Source organism: Podarcis cretensis (assembly GCF_951804945.1).
Source record: "Podarcis cretensis genome assembly, chromosome: 3".
In the NCBI taxonomy this organism is placed as follows: Eukaryota; Metazoa; Chordata; class Lepidosauria; order Squamata; family Lacertidae; genus Podarcis; species Podarcis cretensis.
The window spans coordinates 40,489,904-40,512,268 of NC_137172.1; the positions used below are offsets into that span (position 1 = coordinate 40,489,904).

General features: G+C 46.8%; 1 protein-coding gene across 5 annotated transcripts in view; it reads right to left on the reverse strand.

Annotated features, from left to right (window-relative positions):
* VEGFA (vascular endothelial growth factor A) overlaps positions 1-22,103 on the reverse strand; it is a 29,568-nt gene extending 7,465 nt beyond the window's left edge. For 2 of the 5 annotated variants that reach the window (XM_079969358.1, XM_079969357.1), the window contains exons 1-5: positions 20,962-22,101; positions 13,892-13,943; positions 6,532-6,728; positions 3,692-3,768; positions 2,346-2,384 (exon numbers count right to left, since the gene is read on the reverse strand). In XM_079969358.1, the coding sequence (XP_079825484.1) occupies positions 2,346-2,384; positions 3,692-3,768; positions 6,532-6,728; positions 13,892-13,943; positions 20,962-21,027 (431 nt within the window). In that variant the 5' untranslated portion in view covers positions 21,028-22,101. Of the gene's footprint in view, positions 1-2,345; positions 2,385-3,691; positions 3,769-6,531; positions 6,729-13,891; positions 13,944-20,961 lie in introns of all 5 variants that reach the window. The other 3 variants (XM_079969359.1, XM_079969356.1, XM_079969360.1) reach the window with 2 other exon arrangements.
* Positions 22,104-22,365: the final 262 nt, after the last annotated feature.

Sequence of the window (22,365 nt, forward strand, 5' to 3'; positions counted from 1 at the left end):
ACCTCAGTCCCTTTGGCCTTACTCTGGAGACCATGAACTCTGGGTCCATTTGAACCCAGCATGCTGTTCCACAGCTATGACTGTCATGTTGCAACTGACAGCAAAGCAGCCAGTTCTGCTATCGCTTTGCTGCTGGGGTCATCCACAAAGACTGAAGCCATAACTGATGCTGGCAGGTGAACAACGATGCAAGAAGAGGAGTCCAAACCCAAAGAATCGGCTGCTGAACTTCTCTTGCCTCTCAATCCCTGCTGGGAACAAAGACCTGCCAAACAGCCTATTTCTAAATGAAGAGATGGTAAAGTAAAGCCTCAACCTAGCTAGCACTCTTTGGGTTATGGCCCAGTCCTGCCAGAGAATTTGGAGCCACCTTCCTGTAGCTAAAATAAGACTGATAACCTGCTAATATGGGAACTCAAGTCTTATTCCAATATGGGAAGCTGCCTTATAGCAAGCCAGACCACTCAGTATTTATTATGCTGACTAGTAATGGCTCTCCAGGGTTTCAGGCAGTCGTGTTTCCCAACCCTACCTGGAGATGCCCAAGACTGAACTTCAAACCCTTTGGGTACAAAGCTTATGCTTCACTGCTGAGCTACAGCCCTTCCAAATGTTTGTTGATAATGTGAATTGATTGAGATCGGCAGGAATGCTCAGCTCCAACCCCATGACCCAGGTGGATGTCTGGGGAACCCTGATTCCCTGTGTTAGCAGCAGATCTAGGGAGAGGTGCACACAGAAAGAAGCAAGAGCATTTTGAGAGGGTTCCTACGTCTCGCTCCCAAGTTCCACCTCCTTCCCTCCCACAGGTAAGTCCACATCAATGGGATGGGAAGAAGAGGCGGGCTGTGGGGGTAACTGGCTGCATCTTTCCCGGGACTTGTTCAAGCCTGTTGGTTGGCACCAGTTTCTCTTTTCCTTACTACAGGCAGAGTAAGCACCCCCAGATCGCGGCTAGAGCTACAAACAAGACAGAGGGAGTGGTGCCTGCTTGAGGAAAACCTTTCCACAATGCTTGACTTTGTGAAGGACACACTCCCCAGGAGGAAAGCAAAACCAACAGCATCAAGCGCAAGAGGAATTTCAGCTTAACTCAAAGCAGAGTGCCCCATGTTCTGCGAAATTTGCAAAGTGAAGCAAGCCACCTGAAGTTCAGCCAAAGGTGAGGAGTGGAAGTTTCAGCAGAAGGTGAGAGGACTTTGGCTACACGAGCATTTTCTCTCCATCGCAGCAGCACACCCTGATCTCTTTCAGCCACTCCATTGAACAAGATATTCCAGAAAGAACAAGCCAAGAAGAAAGTGCTTTGCTGGGCTCTCCCCTCTTGATGGTTCCGTGAAACGAATCCCAAGGAGAAGGTTAGAACATGGTAATGGCAACATAACTGGCCATTAAGAGTCTCTTTCTTCCTTTCTCCTTTCTCTGTTTCTGCCTAGCTGCCATACCAAACCAGAGACTGTCCACTGTCCTACTCATGCCCTCATAATGCATGTGTAATTATTATTATTTTTAAGCCAGGAGTGGGAGGAGAAAACATTACATTTGCCCTTGTTCGGTATGGTCTGGGAGATGGATAGAGAGGGATTTTTTTCCCCAATCAACACTGCCGCATTAGTCCACACAAAGCTGAAAGCAGATCGCCGTTCACATTATAACATCAGCTAGTCCCTTTCCCACAAGGCAGCCCATCCAATGTCAAGAAGGTTCACATGTCAAGAAGGTTCACTTTATTTTATTCTACCCATTGTGATCAATATGCGAAGTTCATTCACATGTATGTCACCTCACCGCCCATACCCTGAACAGGCTTCTACTTTCAGCTTTTCCCCCTATAGCTGGCAGAACTCCCCTTCTCTGAGAGAGACAGCAAAGCTCACATGCATAGCCTTGGTGTTAGGAATCTATGCAAGCGGCTATGAATAAGTCAGCAAGTTTTCACCCAAGCAGCAAGAGAGAGGCAATGATTTCGAGTGTCCACAACAACAACTGCTCATGGAAGGAAACTTTAACCTAGAATCCATTCCCAAAGGGAAGGAGGGAGGGGGAGATTCTGTTGCTTCATTGTTGTTCTTTACCAATTTTGTCCTTGCTATTCTTTACAAATTTCTATGAGTAAGCCGTTTCAGTATGTTATCAGGCAGGAAAGAAGCAACAGTCATCAAAGCTAGGTGTGTGCATGTGTTATCTGCCTACAAAGAATGGATTCAGGGTGCAGCCCTTATGATGGCAATTTTGTTTGTTTGTTAAATCAGTTATTGTTTTCCATGATTGGAAGGAAAGGAGGGAGGGAGGGAGGGAAATTACCAACACCAAAAGAGAAAAGGAACTTAAGCCAAGTTACTTACTTTTCTTGTCTAGGTTTCACTTCTTTCTTTGGTCTCTCTCTGTGTGGAAAGACAAGAGAAGAGATATCAGGAGGGAACCAAGAATATACACACAGGTATCACACACCCGCCTTCGCCATGTTAAACCCCCTCTCCCCCAAAAAATGATTACAAGGGTGCCCTTTCTATCTTTCAGCATGTTGCTTGCGTTATATGTTGTGTGCTAATTTGTTTTTATTCACACTTCTGTAAGCCATCCTGGAATCTCTCAATCAAGGGCCATTAACAAACATTTTAAATAAATTATCACAGCCAGATGCAAAATAATTCCTGGCCACGATGCTAAGATGTTTCACAGCTAGCTATTGGCATCTAATGGAGTCTCATGCTGTGTGCAGGTATTCTGCCTGAACATGTGATGCTCAAAAGGAAGAGATGGAGGCACGGGTGAGCATACAAGCTCCTCCCCCCCCCCCCAGCTTCCCTAGGCACACAGGCTTCCCTTTAGATTGGGAGTGGGGGGCCACTTTCCGTCCAAGGGCCTGATCCTAACCTGGCTAGCCTTCTTCCAGGGGCTGCAATACAACAGTGGGAAGGAGCAGAGGCAGAAGGGGGTGGGGCTGGTTTCAAAACATATCTTACATACTTTTATATACTGTTGTATATAAAATATTTCAAAAATATGTAAAAATGAATGCAAAATACGTAAAATGCAGCCTTAGGAAGACTGTGGAAAATGGCGAGGAAGGTCAACATAATTGTCAAATGCCAACACATGGCTGGGAGGTGGGTGGGGTTTGCTAGAAATGACCATTCAGAGAGGCCTGGCAGGCCTCCTTAGGCCCGTGCTTCAGAGGTCACAGAGAGCTGTTTCTGACCTTAACAGAAGATTCTGAAGAGGGTTTCGCAAGTGTGCTCCATTGAATGCACTTAGAAACCGCCCCACAAGTGGGAGACACAGCTCAGTAGGGCTCCTGGTTGTGGGAAGTTTCTAACCATGTTTGATTGAACGTACCTATAAACCCTTTTCAGGTGTTTACAACTAGTTGAGTGAAGATCTAAAGGGAAGCCCATGTGGCAAGAGAAGTTGGAGGTGGGAGTTTAACTAGGTGTCCCTGCCCCAACTTCGCGAGCACTATGCATTCACGGCTTCAGTCTGCACCATCCTGTGAACATACCTAATTGGTGGCGAGCAACCTACAACTATTATATTAAGAACATAATACCTCTATTGAAATATTCTCCTTCAAGCAATCATCAAACAGAGGCCCCTCCGTACTAAGGCTGTGGACCTTTTTTGCCTTTTCTTTTTTTAAGATGCAACTGTAAAGCAGTCAGTTCAATTCCAAGAAGGTATCCACTCTCACCTGCATTCACATTCTCTGTGCTGCTGGAAGCTCATCCGGCTTAAGTGCTGGCCTTGAAAGTGTTTAATTCTCAGGATCTGAAATGAAAGGAGGGGAAAGAAAGAAGGTAGAGGCTAAGTCTCATTCACCAATCACAATCTCTCAAAACAAAGAGGCAAACAGCACTATGGCAAAACAAAATTAAGAGAGGCTGCAATCCTATACCCGCCTAACCTGAGAGCAAGCCCCACTGAACTCAGTAGGACTTACTCCTGAGTAGGCATGTATAGACTTGCTTTCTAAAGCAGTAAAGAAGTCTAAAACTGTAATTCCTGCTCCGGATGACCAGCGCAAGAACTCTCAATCAGCAGTTTGTTAAAAGGGCATGTCTATGCATATTTTTCAATCATCTTCCTCTTACTTGAATTTTAGCTACCAAGCAACCTACTTGCCCACAAAAATGGGCACAGGTCCTTTGCACAGGTGGGGCAAAGGACCATTTCTGGAGGTATATTGGTGCCTGGATTCAGAAAGACACAATGAAACATGACTTGAGCAAGGCAGCTACAGACTCAGGAGACTTTTGGCAGCCACAATGATTTCAAATGTCTGTAGAGCACACAGGATGATGAAACTTGAAGTGCAGGTTGCTACTGAGTGCATGTGCATTTGCAATACTAAGGAAAGAGAGATGTGTCCAGGAGCAAATCACACATGCAGGGCTCATTCCATCAGCCAACTCTATTGGGCCTCTTCTCTCGCTTGTCAACTGGAAGCAGCCATTCCAGGAGTCTGCCTTAGCAGAAGAAACGGGAAGCAGGGCTCAGTCCATCAGCTCTGCTGAATGGACCCCTCCTGCCCCTGAACTGTTTCCATTCCAGCTGGTCACTAAAATAACTATTCAACTTTTAGGAACTGGCATCTGTGTTTGCTTTTCCTTCTTCTCTTCCCTCCCTTTTCCTTTTGTGTTGGGTCTTTCAGATTTCACACCTGCAGGCAGGGACTGTCGTGTCTGAACTACTTGCATGCAAGTGACTTTTGGGTGGAGAGCAGGGTACTAATTCTATATAGTCCTGCAGACTCTAAACTGTGTCTCAAAGACAGGCTTGCCAGTGTTGTCTGTTTGGTGAACAGCAGGTTTAGGTGATAAACCCTTCAGCTTGGGGGCCTGTTCCTCTGCCTTGTGCAACAGTACGCAAGGGTGGCACCGCCGAAATGATAACTGGCAGGAATGCAAGCTTAACTCCATACTTCACTGAGGTCATTAGTAGAACTGGTTTCCTTGGAATACACATTGCCACTTGTGGTCTTGGGTCTGTATACCAAAAAACCACCATGGCATTTACGCCCTCTGTTTGGGTGAGGCCAGGTCTAGAATGGCAGGTTGACATCTGTAAATGGTAACTGGGGAGCATCAGCAGTCGTTTTCTTAGGCATGGATGCGGATGCAGATCAGGATTCAAGACATTTTTGCAAAGCTGAGAGGAATAGACAGGAAGCAAGTTCTGGCAGAGGCGCATTGGCTGTGCTCTGTGTGGAAAGCGTGCATCCTCACAGTATGCTTTGGCCTTAGCTATTCTTTCCAACCACTTCCCTTCAGGATGACTAAATTCAAAGTAAAAGAGAGAGGAAGCTCTTCCATTTGCCTCTGCATTGTTGTTCTTCCTACCCCTGCAGTGCCTTTGCAACTAACAAGTCAGAACTCTAGCTTGGCCAGTGGACCCTGACCTGGCCAACTTTTGATGAAGAAAGTTCACAGCTCCTTTTGTATGCCACAGTCTGCTGCACTGGGAGATGGGGTTGGAAGATACAGAAGCCAAAACAAGAATTAAGCAGAAGCCTGAGTAAAGAGGGGCCAATGGACCTGAGGGGATCCCTGTCTACACATAGATCCTCAGTTTGTAGCTAACAGGTTCCCTCCAGATATTGCTGGACTCCAGCTCCCACCAGTCCCAGCCAGCATGGTTGATGGTCAGAGATGGTGGGAGTTATAGGCCAAGAGGATCTCAAGGTGCAGAGGCTCCCCATCCCCAGCTTTTCTATGAGACTTAATGGGGACAAAAAACAACAAGCTCATCTAGTGCAAGGGTAGTGTGTAAGCTAGATTGGAGTGGGCAACATATTCAGTCAGGGAGTAGATGGATTCTCCCCATTCAAGCTGCTCAAAAAATCACGGACACTCCAATTGGGCAGCCCAGTAGCTGAGTGAAGGGCAACAATTCACATGCTGCTTCTAGACCAGCTAGCTATTTCTCAAATTATTATTATAATTATTATTATAATTATTATTATTATTATTATTATTATTATTACTACTACTACTACTTATTGAATTTATACACTGCCCTATACCCAGAGGTCTTAGGGCAGTTCACATAAAAAGATCACAGTATATGAAATAAAAATAAAAGAAATGACCCAGTAATACCCCCCCCCAAAAAAGAGCCAAATTTCTCACAGCTGCTTGGTACCCTTCCCTCAAGTGGAGAGGAGAGGTCTCTGTAATGCTATATAAATCACTAGGTCAGTTCTCCATTTTCTGATGCAAGGAGTGTGTGTGCTCCTTTTGACTTCACCAGCACTCCCTAGCAAGTAAAATCGCTCGAGGAAGGAGTGCCACCCGGCAGGCAAAAAGCAGAGCAAAAATAAGAATAAAGAATCCTTCTACTCCAGTGCTTTGACAGCCAACAGCATCAGTAGACGGAGGAGGCTGATAGATGTGGTTCAAGAGCTACCAGATGACCATTCCTGATTTAGATAAACCACCCGTGGTCCTGTGTGAGTTACACTGAAGGAAACAAGCAATGTCACCTCCCCCTTTGCTCTGTCCCCCACCTCCAGTTCCTTAGCTAGAGCCTCACCTCCATGGTGACATTGTACGTTGATGTGGGTACGCACTCCAGCGCCTCGTCATTACAGCACCCTGCACACCTCATCAGGGGCACACAGGATGGCTTGAAAATGTATTCCACCTCGTCAGGGTATTCTTGGAAAATATCCACCATGGTCTCAATTGTCCTGCAGGCACTGCGCTCAAAGACCACCAGAAATGAGATAACTACAAAAAAAAAAGAGGTGGGGGGAGGGAGAGAAATTAGGAATTAAGAACATCTCTGTTTTGCACTGTGATCGTTCATAAGCTGTTTCAAGGCAATGTAGGAAACAGGGCTGTGGGTGTGTGGATTAATGGCTCTGCACTCGGTGCTCTTTCTGCCTAGATACCTTTCCCATTATCTCATGGGCTCACTGAAACATGCTGTCAATAAATGCATTAGTTCAGTTAAAAAGTACTTAAACCCAAGAAGATACAGAGTAGAACAGGGGTTGTAGAAAAGCAAGATAGGGCCAAATCACTGGCAGGTTCAGCATTTGCCCGTTTGAATTTTAATGAGCTAGATATCCTGAACGCATTTGCAAGGCAGAAACTAAAGCGAATCGTGAGCTCAGAAATCAGAGCAGATCTCACAGAGGACCATGGCAGACCTTATTAGAGCAGCATTCCCCTGAAGCTAGTGGAAGTGGCATGAGGAGTTTGACGCACTCTGCTCAGAAACCAGTTTGCCAAACCCAGATAACTCAACCCAATAGCTCACCATATGAAAAACAGATAAGCCACTACAAGTCCTAGACGTTGTGCATTTCAGGGCCTCTCTTAAAAATTGGCAATTTTCACAGAATAAAAGGCAGCTGTTAGGGAGAACCAGACATCATCTCCTAAGGAAGCACTTCTGCGGTGGGGATATTTTCCTGGCACTCATCACATAATGTTTCATCACAAGGAAAATGTGCTTTTCCCTTCAACTACAGTATTAAGCTTATTGCGATTGGCATGGAATCTGGAACAGCGGCTATGCAAGTTCTAGAGTCACCTACTGGATACCTGTCCATCACTCAGGTAAACCCTTAAGGCAAAGTAAAGGAAGGAATGACCTGCCATTTTTCAAGCCTTTCAGAAAATGTTCAGGTTACTTTTTTCAGAGCTGTGCTCTCACTCCTTCCTCATTTCAGCACTGGAGTGTTTGTGTCCCAGGATGTTCCTCCACCCCACCCCACCTGGCAAAGAGCAAAGAAGCTACCAGCACCCTCCAACAAGGCTGCTTCCATACATTACAACGAGACAGGGTGTATATTGGTATGGCATTAGCAAAATTAATACACTTTTCCTCCCGCCCCTTCTTCCTATTGCTTGTGTTTCATGCTCTATACTTTGTGTGTTTGCAGGAAGGATCCTACCTGACTTCCAGTATTGGGGGAAAGCTTTAGCCTGGGTCCAACCCGTCATCACCATAAGCTTTAATAATGTGTTTCATTATCCAGACTGGTTATTAGACTTGTGTCACCATTTTTTATGAATATAAAAGGATATGTTGTATTTCAACAGTATTGAAGACATGAACAGGGCCACAAATATGCAGCTAGTAGAAAAGGTGCAATGGGCTGAGTTGCACCCATTTCAGCTGCAGATTTTCCATGCTATACAAACATAGGAAGCTGCCTTCTTGATTTCAAGTAGTTATACATTGCTTTACGTCCGAAAAGATCACAACTCTGTTTTACAAAAAAAAAAAAAAAAGCAAAGGTATGTGCAAGCAATTTAAATTATAATTTTTATACTATTAGCCCATTGGTCAATTTGGCTAAGTATTGTTTACACTGACCAGCAGTCCAGGGCTTCAGTTAAGGGGTTTTCCCAGCCCTACCCAGACACCCTGCAGACAGAACTGGTGACCTTCTGCATGCAAAGCAGATGTTCTACTACTACTGAGCTGCAGCCCTTCCCCAAAGACCTTGTGCATATGCCAAGAGAAAGAAACTTAACCAATTTCCACACACACCAATTTCCTAATGTTCCCAAGTGCACAGCAGAGCTTGGACTTGGGGAGGAAAGGCTGCAGAACAACACAAAAGGAACACATGCAAGCGTGCAAAGTCCTCGTCCCAAGATTGTGCTGCATACTTCCAAATACACTCCCAGCAGCATGGGATTGTTCCTTCTTCCTCCAGCGTGCAACTGTTTTTTAAAACAAGCTGTTAGCAGGGCTCAGTTCACAGACACAGCAGATAGCATCTGACCCGAGCTTTCTTGCCTTCAGATCATACGCCTGTGCCGTATGCAGAGTCCCTGCAGTAGTGAGGTTGATAACCCGGTGTGATAACAAGCACAAACTGCTTGCATCATGGGGAAAAAAAGGGACTCCGGTAAGCATTTCTGAAGAGCCCTGAACCTGTGACAAACCTGCATAAAGGTCGGTCCATCGAAGCAGTGGAGGTGCAGGGAGGGAGGGAGGGAAGAAAGGAATGTACAGAAGCTGCCAGGCTTTGAGCTCAGGGCTTCTCAATTAATTGTCAAAAGTTAATTCTCGGTCATGTGGAGCTGACAGTGCCACAGTGCTGCTGGCAGCAGGTATAACTAAGGAGGAGGCTCCGCCTGGGATTTCTATGGGCTGCCCTGCCTAAGTGCCTATTAAAGAGGCAGTTGCTCAGGAAGCAAAAATGCAGAGTACTGACTGGCAGTGCTCATGGAGGAAATGCAAGCCCCTTCATTGCTTCCACCTCCCCCCTCCTTTCTTCACCAGCCCTCTGCCCAGTCCAAAGTCTGGAATCAGCCTCTCATATCCCTTCTTGCCTGGTATGAGGCCACCTCCTTCTCCTTCCCCTTCAGAGTGACCTTAACCTTAAAATACAGCTATCTATAAACTGGAGAATTAAACAATTCAGCGCCTGGGAAACTTGCAGGCATGCAGCCAGACACGTAACCACATTGCTGATTATTCACACCTTTCCTAGCATGAGGCAGCAAGGAACCCATTGGGGTAAAAATAATTTTTCTGCTCAGTATCCATCTGCGTACAGTGGACTCTCCGGATACGGACTTAATTCGTTCCAGGGGTATGTACGTACTTTGAAAAGTCCGCATCTAGAGGCACCGCTTCTGCGCACACGCACAGTGTAATAGAGTGCTTCTGCGCATGTGCATGTGGCGAAACCCGGAAGTATAGACTTCCAGGTTTGCCACGTTCGCAACCCGAAAGTTACATTACCCAAAGGTAATGTAACCTGAGAGTCCACTGTAATATATATATATATATATATATATACACACACACACACACACACACACACACGTATATGTATATGTATATGTATATGTATATGTATATGTATATGTATATGTATATGTATATGTATGTACACACACACACACACACACCAGTGCTAAGCAGCTATGGGCACAGAGACAGAGCATCTCAAGATCCCTTCCATCCATGCTGCAAAAACACAAAAGCCAGCAGGTGTGGGGGTTTTTTACAGAGTATGCAAAGTGGCAGCAATTAAGTGTGTTGATTTATCCACTGTTCTTACATGAGCAACCTCTTCACCCCCGGTCACATCAAAATTCATCAAAATCTGGAGGGCTGCACTTAATTACACAGGACAAAATGTGCAACTGAACATGCAGTCTGCATATCACTCAAAGAAATATGCCAGGTGCCCAAATATAATCGATAGGCATCATGCTCTCCTTTTTTTTATTCTGACATTTTTACCTTTAAATGGAAGGGGGTGAAGAGAGGGGTTGCCTAGCCTCTAAGAATCTTGGAATCTCAATAGACAGCCACATCTACAGCACAAGAAGCAGAGATGTAAACCAGCTAGGAGCTTCCAAAGAAAGTGGCCTGACAATTTCCATTGCCTACAATGAGTTACACATTAAGATGAGGAATAAGAAAGGGAAACTGTGTGAATATAAAGAATTTTGAGAATTAGTGCTACTAAATCATAAGATGTCAATCCCAGATGGCAGAATCAGGCAGCTCTGTGGAGAAAGTGATGCACAACTGGAAGGAGAGAGCATGTGTTGTAGAGTCCCTCATTTGTGGCTACACATACAGTTGTGGTGCTTTATAGATAGTGCATTATGATAAATTTCATTATTAATATAGCAGTAAATCTGCAGGTGAGCTTTAAATGCAGTTGCCTGAATCTAGCTCAGTGACTGTACCACATCTGCCCACCACTTATATTCATCTGTGACAATCATGACAATGCATAGTGATAAAACACTGTCACAAGAAATTTGCTATAGAAGCTGCCACTTTAACTGGCTGCTTCTTGAGCATCTGAACACGAGAGGCATGTTCCACAGTCTTTAAACAGCATTTGAAATGTAATTAGGATAAACCTACAAAACCAGGAGCCTGCTTTTGACAGCAAAGCTAACTTGGCTGGACAGTTTCAGTACATAGCATTCTGTAGAACTGATATCAGGCCTAAAGCTAAAGGATGAAGGAACCCAAACAATTGCTTTGTGATAGAATAGCATCAACGATGAACCACAGCTTGAGCCTCTGCTGCCATTGATATACCTGCAGCTCAACATAAAGGGCTATGCAATCTAAAGAGCAATCACAGCAGCCAGAGGTTTCCCTTATATACATACTACAGGGAGGAAGCATTTCCCCTGAAAGCAAACATGGTTTTTTGGATTCTCTCTGCGCTGGTCCACATACTTCAGAGGGATATAAATTCTAAATTCTACCTCCACTGTCAGAGGTAATACGTCTCCGAATACCAGTTGGTGGGAATCACAGGTGGGAAAGTGGGTCCTGTTTGCTGATTTCCCACGGGCATCTGGTTGGGAGTAGGAAGCCAGACAAGATGGGCCATGGTCTTGATCCAGCAGGCTCTTCTTATGTCTGCATGTTCTTATGAGGTCTGATCTGGCCCTGTGTGTGGAGCTGCCGCTGTCTCTGTCACCCACACAGGGACAACCCAGGGCCTGCACACATACAATCCTATGCAGCATCGGCCTAAATAGGTCCATGGATCCTCCACAGAAAAATTAATTTGACCCTCCACAGAAAATTAAGAGATCAACCCCACGACTTTGGCCTACCCACACAGAGTATACAGGCTCCACAGGTGGCCAATCCCCTTGTGGGTAGCAGAAATTAAACCTGTCGCACTTACTTCCGAGTATGCATGTATAGGATTGCGCTACAATTTACTGTACTCCTAAATCATGTAGACCGACAGCTAAGTGGTAGTTGCCCAGGAGCAGTAAAATACAAGTGGCTATCATTTTAATCAATGAAGACCAGTGTATGCCTAAGCCCATATAAAACCCCAAGGGAACAAAGTGATCTTTCATCCCCAAACCAGTACATGTTCTGTGAATATTAAGGAATAGAGGCTAAGCATGAGTACGCAATAATTGGGAGGAGAAACTCAGAATTCCGGTCCTACTCCTTCCTCTAGAACTCAACAATTCTCCTCCCATTTAGTTAAAACAAACCCAGAGAGCAACAAATGTTCAACTGTCCCACCAGGAAATAAATCCAGCTACAATATAAAATGGGTCCGTTGTTACAAACTTGCTCTCCTATAAGCCTCTGGCAATGCTCCTCTAGTTTACCCAGCCAAAAGAAATTGTTGCAATTGTAACCTACTGTGGCAAGATGAGAGGCTGCCCCCTGGTGCCCTGCACTAAGAACAGCAGCCCAGTGCCACTCCCTGAGAGTCCCAAAGCAGGCAGGTGACATTGCCGTTGGAAAAGTGGTACATTGCAAAGCTGGAAAACAGCAACTTGGTGACCTCACTGTGGGTGGAGACTGCACAGCCTAAAGGTCCAAAGTTTGCATCATGTATTGTTATACAGAGGTCCTCACAACTAGGAAGTAAGTCTTGCAGAGGTGATTCAGTCACCTATCAAAATAAGCTCTGCTCTCTTTACTCACTAAATCCTCCTCTGGCTCCACCTCTTCACCCAATGCTATTCCTGCCTCCAGCATCTCTCAACCTTCTCTTTTATGATGCACATTCATGCAAGATATAAGACTTTTGCAAGGAGCAGGGAGCTGGCTGCTCCCTCTCTCTCAAGAGGCTTGTTGTGAAAAGGCTACACTCACTTCCGGAACAAGACCTAATTGGCCAGCACTTGCTGAAAGTCTAATGACCAGGAAAGTCAACATGGTGTCCATCAGATGTTGTTGGACTGCAACTCCCATCATCCCTCAACATTGGTAAGCTGACCACAGCTGACGAGAGCTCTAGTCTAAAAACATCTGGAGGGCAGCACATTGGGTCCCCTGGTTCAGAAAGCAAATGCGTTCAGACCCACCACCACTACCCTCCAAATCGGTATAGTCACAACATCCTGGCCCCAGAAGTGGCTGAATTGCCTGTTCCAACATCTATAACGTCAGACGCACCAAGGAGCTTCCATTCACCCTTTGCCCATATTCCCAGCTATACTGGACTCTGATCCCTAGCAACGTATTGACTGGAAAAGTTCAGCCCCAATGCCCTGCCTTGTGCAGAACAACTGATCTAAAAATTAAAAACATGCCCACACATGTGCTTTCCCTCCTCCCAATACATTGACAGTGCCATCGTGTGCATGTTTCCTCCAAAGTAAACCCCACTATGTTCAGTGACGTTTGTCCCAAGGTAAGTATGCCAAGGATGGCAGCATTTGAAAAGATGGCCAACTTTCTGATAAGTTTCACTGCTGCTAAGGATAGAGAGGGAATTGACTGGGAAATTATCCCCTCTTAATTCCCTAACTCAGGTTTGCCAGTGGCATGATCTTTGGAAGACTCAAACACTGGTTACTAGTTTGGTGTCTTGCTTCTGTATCTGAACAATACAACCTGGGTCAAAGGCTTCCCAATGGGAAAGATGCACAGGTGCCCAGTGATAACAAAAAAATGCCAAACCTTCCACAGAAACCATGGCAAATTTCTCCATATTTCTTCAAAGTGTTGCTGAGAATGGGGGGGAGGGGCATTAATTTTATTTTTAATTCATTCAAATTAAAGGGCAAGCATCCTGGAAACTGAAAAATAAGCTTCAGACAATATGTTTTATAGGGTTTGGTAAAACTCAGGGTTTCACACTGTCTGTGCTCCAAAACAAAACAATATTTTTCTTGGTTGGGGCAATTTTAATTGGGGGGGGGGAACACAAGCTGGGATATATTGAAGCTAAGGCAAGGCTAAATCTGGTCGTTAACTGTTCAAACTGTATTTCCCATTCCTTCCTTGTAATATGTGTGCTTGATCCCCCACAGTTTATACCCATTTTCCAGAAGGTGGCAGAATTAATGAGGCTCCCCCCCCCCTCAGCAGCCCAGCAAATGGATCCAATCCACCTCCACAACATAATGTATCTGCACCCACCATGCCAATTAGGGGAGCAGAAGGAAGACAAGCCACTTACCCTCACTCTGTTGCTTTTCCCCATCTCCCTGGGCAGGAGCAGCCTGCGAGAACTGTGAAAACAAGAGAAAATTCATCAAAACACAAAAACACTGTTAACCTGTCTCCAGGAAAAAATGCTTCTAATCAAGAGAACCAAGTTGCTTCCCAGGACTCTACAGCAAGGCAAAATCAAGACACCATTTTAAACAGTCATGGCTCCCCCTGCAAAGAATCCTGGGAAGTATAGTTTTGTATGGGTGCTGAGCATTGTGAGGAAAGCCCTATTCCTCTCACAGAGCTACAGTTCCCAGTGATCTTTAGGAAGTTGTTAAACTACTCTGGGAATGGTAACTCTGTAAGGGGAACGGGGTCTTCTAACAACCCTCAGCGCCCTTGACAAACTACATTTCCCAGGATTCTTGGAGGGGGGCCATGATGCTACAGTTATGATAAAGTGCAGAAGAGGCCTGCTATAATTTGTGGCATTATTACAAAAATGTTGATGGCAAACAGTTGCAAGTCCGCAATTCTTCTCTTCACTGGGAAATGAGACATCCTCAAAGGACCATGTCTGAATTATCAGCTGAAACACTTCTGGGGTATAGCAGGGCTGCGTGGAATTGTTTCTTTCTTTTCATTTGTGGGGTGTATTTCTCCAGTTTCCATACTGAAACACCCACAGAGACCCTTCTCTTTCCCTCAGACAAGAAGGAAAGTGGGCTTCAAATGCCACCCATCAGGGCAAGGGAAGGGCAGGGGGGAAGGAAGGCCCAAGAGAGCCAAGTTCCACAGGCTCCGTCCATGAAAGGAGGGGAGCTCAGGAAGAGAGATCTCACAGAAAGCTCTTCTCCCTGTCACTTTAACAGGCAACAGAAGTGCAACTAGCTGCTCTCAAAGGCATTTCAGATTATTAAGGTCGAAACACAAGAGAGCAAAGCTGAACTGGGGAGCAGGGTGGCTGAGGAGAAAACAACATTGGTGACCTTCTAGCGCTGACATGACAAATATGCCACGAGATTTGTACACGTCCCTGTTCCATGGAAAGTCAGTAGAAGGTATTTCGAAAAGGGGCCTGTCTGCTACAAAGCACTCCAGGAGCAGAGCGCAAAAGGGAGCTGACAGAGCCATTAAAGGGTCCACAATCAAAAAAATTTCCCCTTCCTAGTTTCGTAACAGGATGGGCATGGCGTGATGCGATGCAAATTCAGAGCAGAAGTGTCCCTCAGGTTGGAGACTCTACCTGTGCTACATCTGCACAAGAGTGGTGGCTCCTAGCTAGCCTCAGGGCCAGCATGTGGTGTGGTGCTTCGCGTTGGACTAGGACCTGGGAGACTAGGGCTATAATCACCATAAAGCTCACTGGGTGACCCTGAGCCAGTCACTTTCTCTCAGCCTAACTTACTTCACAGGTCTGTTGTGAATATAAAATGGAGGGACAACATTCATGCTGCCTAGAGCTGCCTGGAACAAAAGAGGAATATAAATATAATAAATAGTCTTAAATGCAGTATCACAAAATGTTGGGTTGTTTCCCCACAAGTCTTTGAAATTAGATGTCCCATTAAAATCGGATAAGTGTTAGTCCTCACCATCCCTGCAAGTATTTCCATCTTTTTTTCTCAATCACTCCATCGCAAACAAGCACCTATCTCACATCTAACCTGCCCAAGATACGCTCTATAGTTCTTGTTATCAGAGAACTGTTTAAATGGCATTCTTCAAAACCAGCTCCTTTCTCAAGTGCTCAAATACTAAAACCCTTAGGAAGTCACTATTAACAGTCCTGGTTTTCCAGCTAAGCCATTCTCTTCACTGGTGTCTATGTGTTTTTGGGTGAACATGCGGCATATATATACAAGCAACACACAATTTGCAGGTTCCACGTTTAGTCAACAAATTAATTTCTGTAGCTGCATGAATGGAAATTCAGCCAGAACAGTGAAGAAGGATAGCACAGGCAGACAGCAGGTGGCCATATCTATATGCAAGCAGTTTGCACATTTATTTTAGAGAGAGTAATGGGGGTTTAAAATTGAGGAAGGGGGGAAGTATTCACATAAAATTTCCCCTTCGGTTTGCATTTGCTACTGATATGCCTCCAAGTCTCTCGGTTTCTGTCCCAAAACTTCAAGGAATTTGAGTGATGCTTAGTTTCAGATCTCTGAGTTACTCAGCCAAGGTCGATAATCCAGTTTCAGTGAGGAGAGAAGACCATCAGGCCATTCCATTAGTGTCAACAGTCCTGATCTGCAGATAATGGATAAGAACCCATGAAGGTGGCTGCAGGAGAAGTGAGAGGAAAGCAGCAGAAGATGCTCGGCCTGCGCTCTTGAACAGCTCAGCTGCTGAACTCACATTTACATCCATGAAATCTAAGCAGCCTAAACTGTGTGCTGGCCAAGTGGACAGAACCACCTGTTCTTAAACAGAAAGAAAACTCACAACTGGCTGGCTTTCTTACCAAAGAGAGCTTGGTAGTCAACAGGCTACAATGTGAAGAACAGAGAAAGGTTTCTATTCAAAAACAGGGAGCGGTTTCTATCCCAGTGTGAAGGTGACGACAACAGGTATAACCATGATTTGGGAGGAAGAGGCCACACCTGAACCCCAGTAACCATCCAATGCCAGCAGGCAGCTGGAATATACTCAAGGAAAAGTTGCGTCCGAGGCCTCAGATGCACAGCCTGCAAGTGAGATGGCAAGCTGCCACAGCTGTCAGGCAGGTGTCCACCCACCTCGCCGGCACCGCGTATCGCACGTAGCCCTTATGAGCAAGCATCAAGTGGCAAGCTGTCCTGGGACTCCTCCAGTTTATGATGGAATACCACACCTGCAGCAAACGTGATCGCATGCACCTGTTCCCACATGAGTAGGCAAGAACACAATGCAGGCCAAACACATTCAGGGCCCTAGTGAAAGAGCAAAATGTCTCAGCTTGCCATCCTTTATTTCCTCGTATTCTTCTTTGGGAGATTCTGAATCAGCTACAAGCTGCTCATTACTTTTTAGCTAAAGTTGCCATTGAGGGACTTTGTGTTGTTTTTTCAAAGTCCTGTTAATTTCGCTTGAAATAGTGCTCTCTCTCTCTCTTGCTCTCGCTCTCTATCTTCAATGTTCAAAACAAAACAAAAATACATTTAGGAAAGGGACTGATGTGGAACCTGTGGCTTGCCATGTGTTCCTGGACTCCAAATCCCATCAGCCCCAACCAGCAAGCCAACAGACAAAGATGATGGGAGCCATAATCCAGCAACATGTGGAGAGATACTGGCTCCCCATGCCTGGGTTACACTATTGCTTACAACACTCTGCTCTGCTAAAACCTCTAGTTTCGGAGCTGGCTGAAAGGCCACTAGAAATCATTCCAGACACTAAATGGAGATTTACTCTGGGTTGTTTTTGTTTTTTTTAAGTATGTGTTAAGACGAGACTGAATACTGCTGATTAACAGAGATCAGATGTATTACATCGAGGTATTCTCCCGAAAGGGATTGCCATCTATCTCCATTGCTCCTGTAACGACACAGTTGTTAGCCATCACGTACAATATTTTCACAGCATTGCTCATGCCGTTTGCCTTGGGATCGAGACAGCCTCTTGGAGCTATTTATACAGCAGTGTCACCTTGAGTCTATATCAGAAACATGAAGGTGCTTTGCTTGCCTACAGTGCTGAATTATGTTCTCTGCTGTTGTGACTGGGCAATCCTCAGCTAACCAAAGCAGCAGTGCTTAGGCGGAGGGCAATTTGTCCCCATTTACACTGAACTTTTCTGCATCGCAGGGAAGACACTAAAGGGGGGGGCGGGATCCTTCCGAGGGACAGAAGGGCCTAGTGCCCTTCTGAAGGTCAGGCTGCTTCCACCCATCTCCTTTGCTGGCTTGGGGTTTTACTCATTGTTTCTATATGATGGCTATCTTTCCACCTCACTTCAGACTTTCCCATTAGACAGATTCTGCCTTAGAGAAAAGACAGAGCAAACTGGGTACTAGGGAAAATGAAGTCACCAAGAAAGACTCTCTTCTTGAAACTACTACCTCCTGCTTTTACAACAAGGTGCCCGGTTCCAGTTTAAACCAAGGAAAAGGTTAATCCAATAAATTACACACAGAGACACACACACACACTTTACTCCTTCACACCACAACTACCCCTTTCCCTCCTCCCCCACCCCTCCCCCTAATCTCTGCAGCCTCATTAAAAGAGCTTTGTAACTGTTTAGGACTGGAACAAACAATCCAGCTACTTTGGAAGGCCCCCTGGGACAGGAGTTAAAACCCTTTCCATCTCAGGCGCTAAAAAAGTCTTCTCAGAGGTTTCTACTTAAGGAGGAGCTTTGGTCTGCAAAATCTCTCTCCTTCCACCCCCACCCCCCATTATGCATACAAGGGGAGAGAGGCCAGTAATCCAGGCAAGCAGCAAGAGAGGGATCTCTGAAATGGCACATTAAGAGGAGAAAGAGAGGCTTGGACTGTTCAGAAATGACAGGAATATTACCAGAGGAGCAATGGAAGGGGGGGGGGGAATCTGCCTTTTGCTGAGAATACTTGTTGATCCTGGTGGGAGGTGACCCGCTCTGTTCCTTTCGAGCTTAACACAAGGAGTTGGGAGGAAAGCCCTGTCCCCAGTGTGGCCTGATCAACAGCAAGCGGCTAGTGGCTGCAAGATCATTAGCAGTCTAGTCACACGCTCTTGTCCCCTCCCCCTCCTCCTCCTCCTCCCTCCGCGTTTGATCTTTGCCTGATCCCACTGGAAACACATCCTGGGAAGGAGCTCCAAGGCATGTTCACTACACCTAACTTAACATCAAACTGCACTAAGTAAGGTGATGGCGGAAAGGGAACTGCAAGATGCCAGTTAAGTAAAAACCAGGACAGAATATAACTGTCCAAGGTCTTGGACGGAGCCTAGATCCAAATGGTCTTTGAACTAGGGCAAGAAAATCAACAGGAACATGAAGTACCCAAAGTCGTAACTTCACAAGTTTGGAGCAAGTCATCTAACCCTCTTCCCACCATATCCTGACCAGCAATTTCAGAACTGGCTAATCGCTGGGGTAGACAAGGAGCTGGGGAATGGCCACTGACTGCACCAATATATCCACAGGAGGTACATATAGACATATATTGGAAACCAACACCTGTGGTATCTCTGCCAGGTCACTGACTTGCAGGTTTCCTGGACTCACTTCACAGCCTCCATCTGTGGTCAGTAAATGTATCTTTCCCTTGACAAAAGGAACCTTATCACAACCCGGCACCTCCCCTTTTGTGCTCACTTAAAAGCAACTGCACAGAACTCCGATTCTTCTCCCTCAACACATCCAGCGGCAGGCAGGTGTGTGTAGTCAGAACGGCAGGAAGTTGATAAATATAAATTTATCAATTTCCCTTTCCCAGCAGAGACACAGCTTGCCAAGAACATGAGCTTCGGCTAGCACTCCTATTACTCTCCTTTACTATAGTTCCATACAATCTACCCAAGGGACAGTGCAGTCTTCACAGCTGAGCATCCCATCACCACACCTCCCTGGAAGAAAAGGCATCTCTGGTTCCCCCCAACTATCTCTACCTACACTCAATTTTTCATTCACCTCGGAGTAACGCTCCCTCTTTCACTTCACCTGCAGGACCTCATATTTAAACAATGCCATTTTAAGAGCGCTTTCCAAAGCGAGCATGGAAATGGTATCACGCTGCCTTGCTGCAAGGCTCCCCAAAGAAATCGGAGCCACGTTTCACCATCAGGCACAGCCTAATCTGCTGATGTCACTTGAAGACAAGTGGCAGGCTAACAGGTTAGCAGGAAAAGCATGTGACCCCCCTGGCAACAGGACATCTGAAATGGCTCCTAACTGAGGTCTTACATTTGGTGCTAAATTAAACAAATGCAGATTCATTTTCCTATGACACACTGATTCTCATATGTTGTTGCAGGGGTGGTCTGTGCCCACACTGACCTCCCCTAGAATTTCTCAAGACTAACAGCAGAATAAAACTTATTCTGTACTAATTATGACATGAATCTCTACTCAACAGCACACAGGAGCCACCTCAGCTGGAAAATCTGTCTAAACTCCAATGCCCAACTCTAGACTCTCTCTTTTTTAAACAAGGAGAGTTCAAACAAAAGTCCGATGAAAGAGCAGGATAAAAGCCCTTTATGGTATATATTAGGAGTAATGGGGTGGACTTCTACAATCAGAAGTACCAATAAACTGATATAGGAAAAGAGTTATGAGGGCAGAACAAACTTCCTACTTATGGTAGCTCAGCAGAGCCGTTTATTTTGAAAATCAATCTGGAAGAAATACAAGGATCCATTTTGTGGTCTTTGATCTCTATTTGCTTTTCCAAGCCAGGAATTTTGAACTCCGGTCAGCAAACCTGCCTCTACCTAAAGCAAACAGGCCGAAACAGCCCCCCCCCGCCCCATTTTGCAATGTCAGGAAGGAGAGAGCGTGTGTGTGTTTGTGTGTTTGTGTGTGTGTGTGTGTGTGTGTGTGTGCTGATGCAAGAAGTCAGCGCGCTCCGCTGCCTCCCCGCTCGGCGATCGATGACGACGCAGAACCTGTGTCGTCTTCACGCCTGGTTTTCCAACTCCTGCTCAACTCCGCAGACAGACAGAAGGGAGGGCAGCCCAGCAGGAACCGTCTGGGCAACGTGCGAGGAAGAGGAGGTCCGACCTGTCCTCCTGGGGGATCCGATCCCGCGCCTCCCTTCTTGCCACAGGCCCCGCGCGCCCCGTTCGCGCGAACGCCAGCAGGGAAAACCTCCACGCCTCGACCCTGCCTCGCTCCCGGCCTTTTGTTGGCAGCCGCAAGCGGCGCAGACACCGCATGTCCGCGCCAGGGCAAGCCGAAGGTGGCGTGGCGCCGAGGAGCACCGAGGCACCTGGATCTGCCTTCCATTTGCGCCAAGGCAGCTTCCGACACGCGCGCGCGGATTTCTTTCTGGTCCGGCTGACGATCCCCTGAACCCCCGCGACGCGCCCTGGCCGCCAAGCGAGCGTGCAGCGAGCAAGGCCACGCGGGGGCAGGAGGAAGGCTTCCCCGCCGCCCCGGATCCGCCCGCCCGCCCCCTGCTTTACCTTGGCGTTCTGGAAATAGAGCAGCGCGGCCAACCCCCAGTGCATCCAAGCGAGCAGAAAGTTCATGATTCCTGGCGCGAGGCAAAGAGGAGCCGGAGTAGCTGGTCGGAGCCGCGCTGGCTCGCTCTCTTGAACTCCTCTTCTTCCTTTTCCTGGGGCCGCTCCGATCAAGGAAAGCGCAGGGGTGGGTTGTGGGGGGGAGGGGGGGAGACTTCAGTCTCTGGTTTCACCCGTCCATAAGCCCGGCTCCCTAGGCGCCCGAGACGCAGACTCCCCTCCGCACACCTCTCGGCTCTCTTTTCGGCTTGCAGAAAGGCTCTCGGGGCTTCCTCGCTTCGGATTCGGAGTCTCTCCGTAGGAATCCCACCAGATTCGTCAGAAGGTTCTGAATTGTAACAGATTTCCAGCCGCCCACTCTCTCACTCTCTCTCCAACCCTCGGTGGCAAGACACCACACGCGAGCGAGCGTGCACTGCACAGGCAGACACACACACACACACACACCGAAAAAAATAGAGAGGGGGAAGCGAGGAAAGTTTGCGCGAAGTTTCAATGCATTTTCTCTCCCCCAGGTCTCTCTCGAACGCACGCGTGGGCTTGGATCCTGCAGCCGCTGTCGCTGCTTCCAAGCAGAAGTGGCTGGGTGGTGGGGGGGGGGTCTCTCTCTCGTCTTAGCACCACCTTCGGGGCCCGGGATCGCTCAACCCAGTTCGATTCGGGACTCTCCTCTGCTAGGCGTGAAGAAGAGGAGCAGAAAATGTCCCCCCTCTTTCTTTCCACTTAACCAAAAATTAAAAAAAAAAAATCCAAGTTGCTTAGCGAGGAAAGCGAAACCTCTCAGCCGATCGTGGTGGTGGAATAAATTAATAGAAAAAAGGAATAGCAGATCCTAAATGCGTAGGATATAGGGAAGATCGCTCCTCTTCGCCTGAATCTTTTCTTTCTCGTTCTTCTGTCTTTATTGCCTTCCTTCCTCTTTTATTTCTTCCCTTTCCTTTCCCGAGGGAGCCTGCACTTTTCGCTCTCTGTGCGTCCGCGGCTCCCTTTCTCTCTCGATTGAATGTCAGGCAGCAGCAGCAGCAGCGACGCTCTGACTGGCTGGCGCGCTCGGTGAGCTTTGCCTCTCGCGACTCGGCTCGGAAAGAGACTCTTTTTCAGGCTCCGTAGTCCCTCCCTCGCCCTCCTCCTCCGCGCTCCTCCCTCCTCCCCCCTCACTCCCTCCCTACTTATGACACTCCGTACTTGTCACCTGGAATTAAAAAAGACCCTCCTCTTTACCACCGCCCGCCTCTCTCCGCTGCACACGCAGATTCTTCAGCGCACTGAAGGCTGAGCCGGGAATCCGGGATCAAGGCGCATGGAAAGGCTTCGGCGCGAGTCTGTTTCACTCAACGAGTGGAAAGA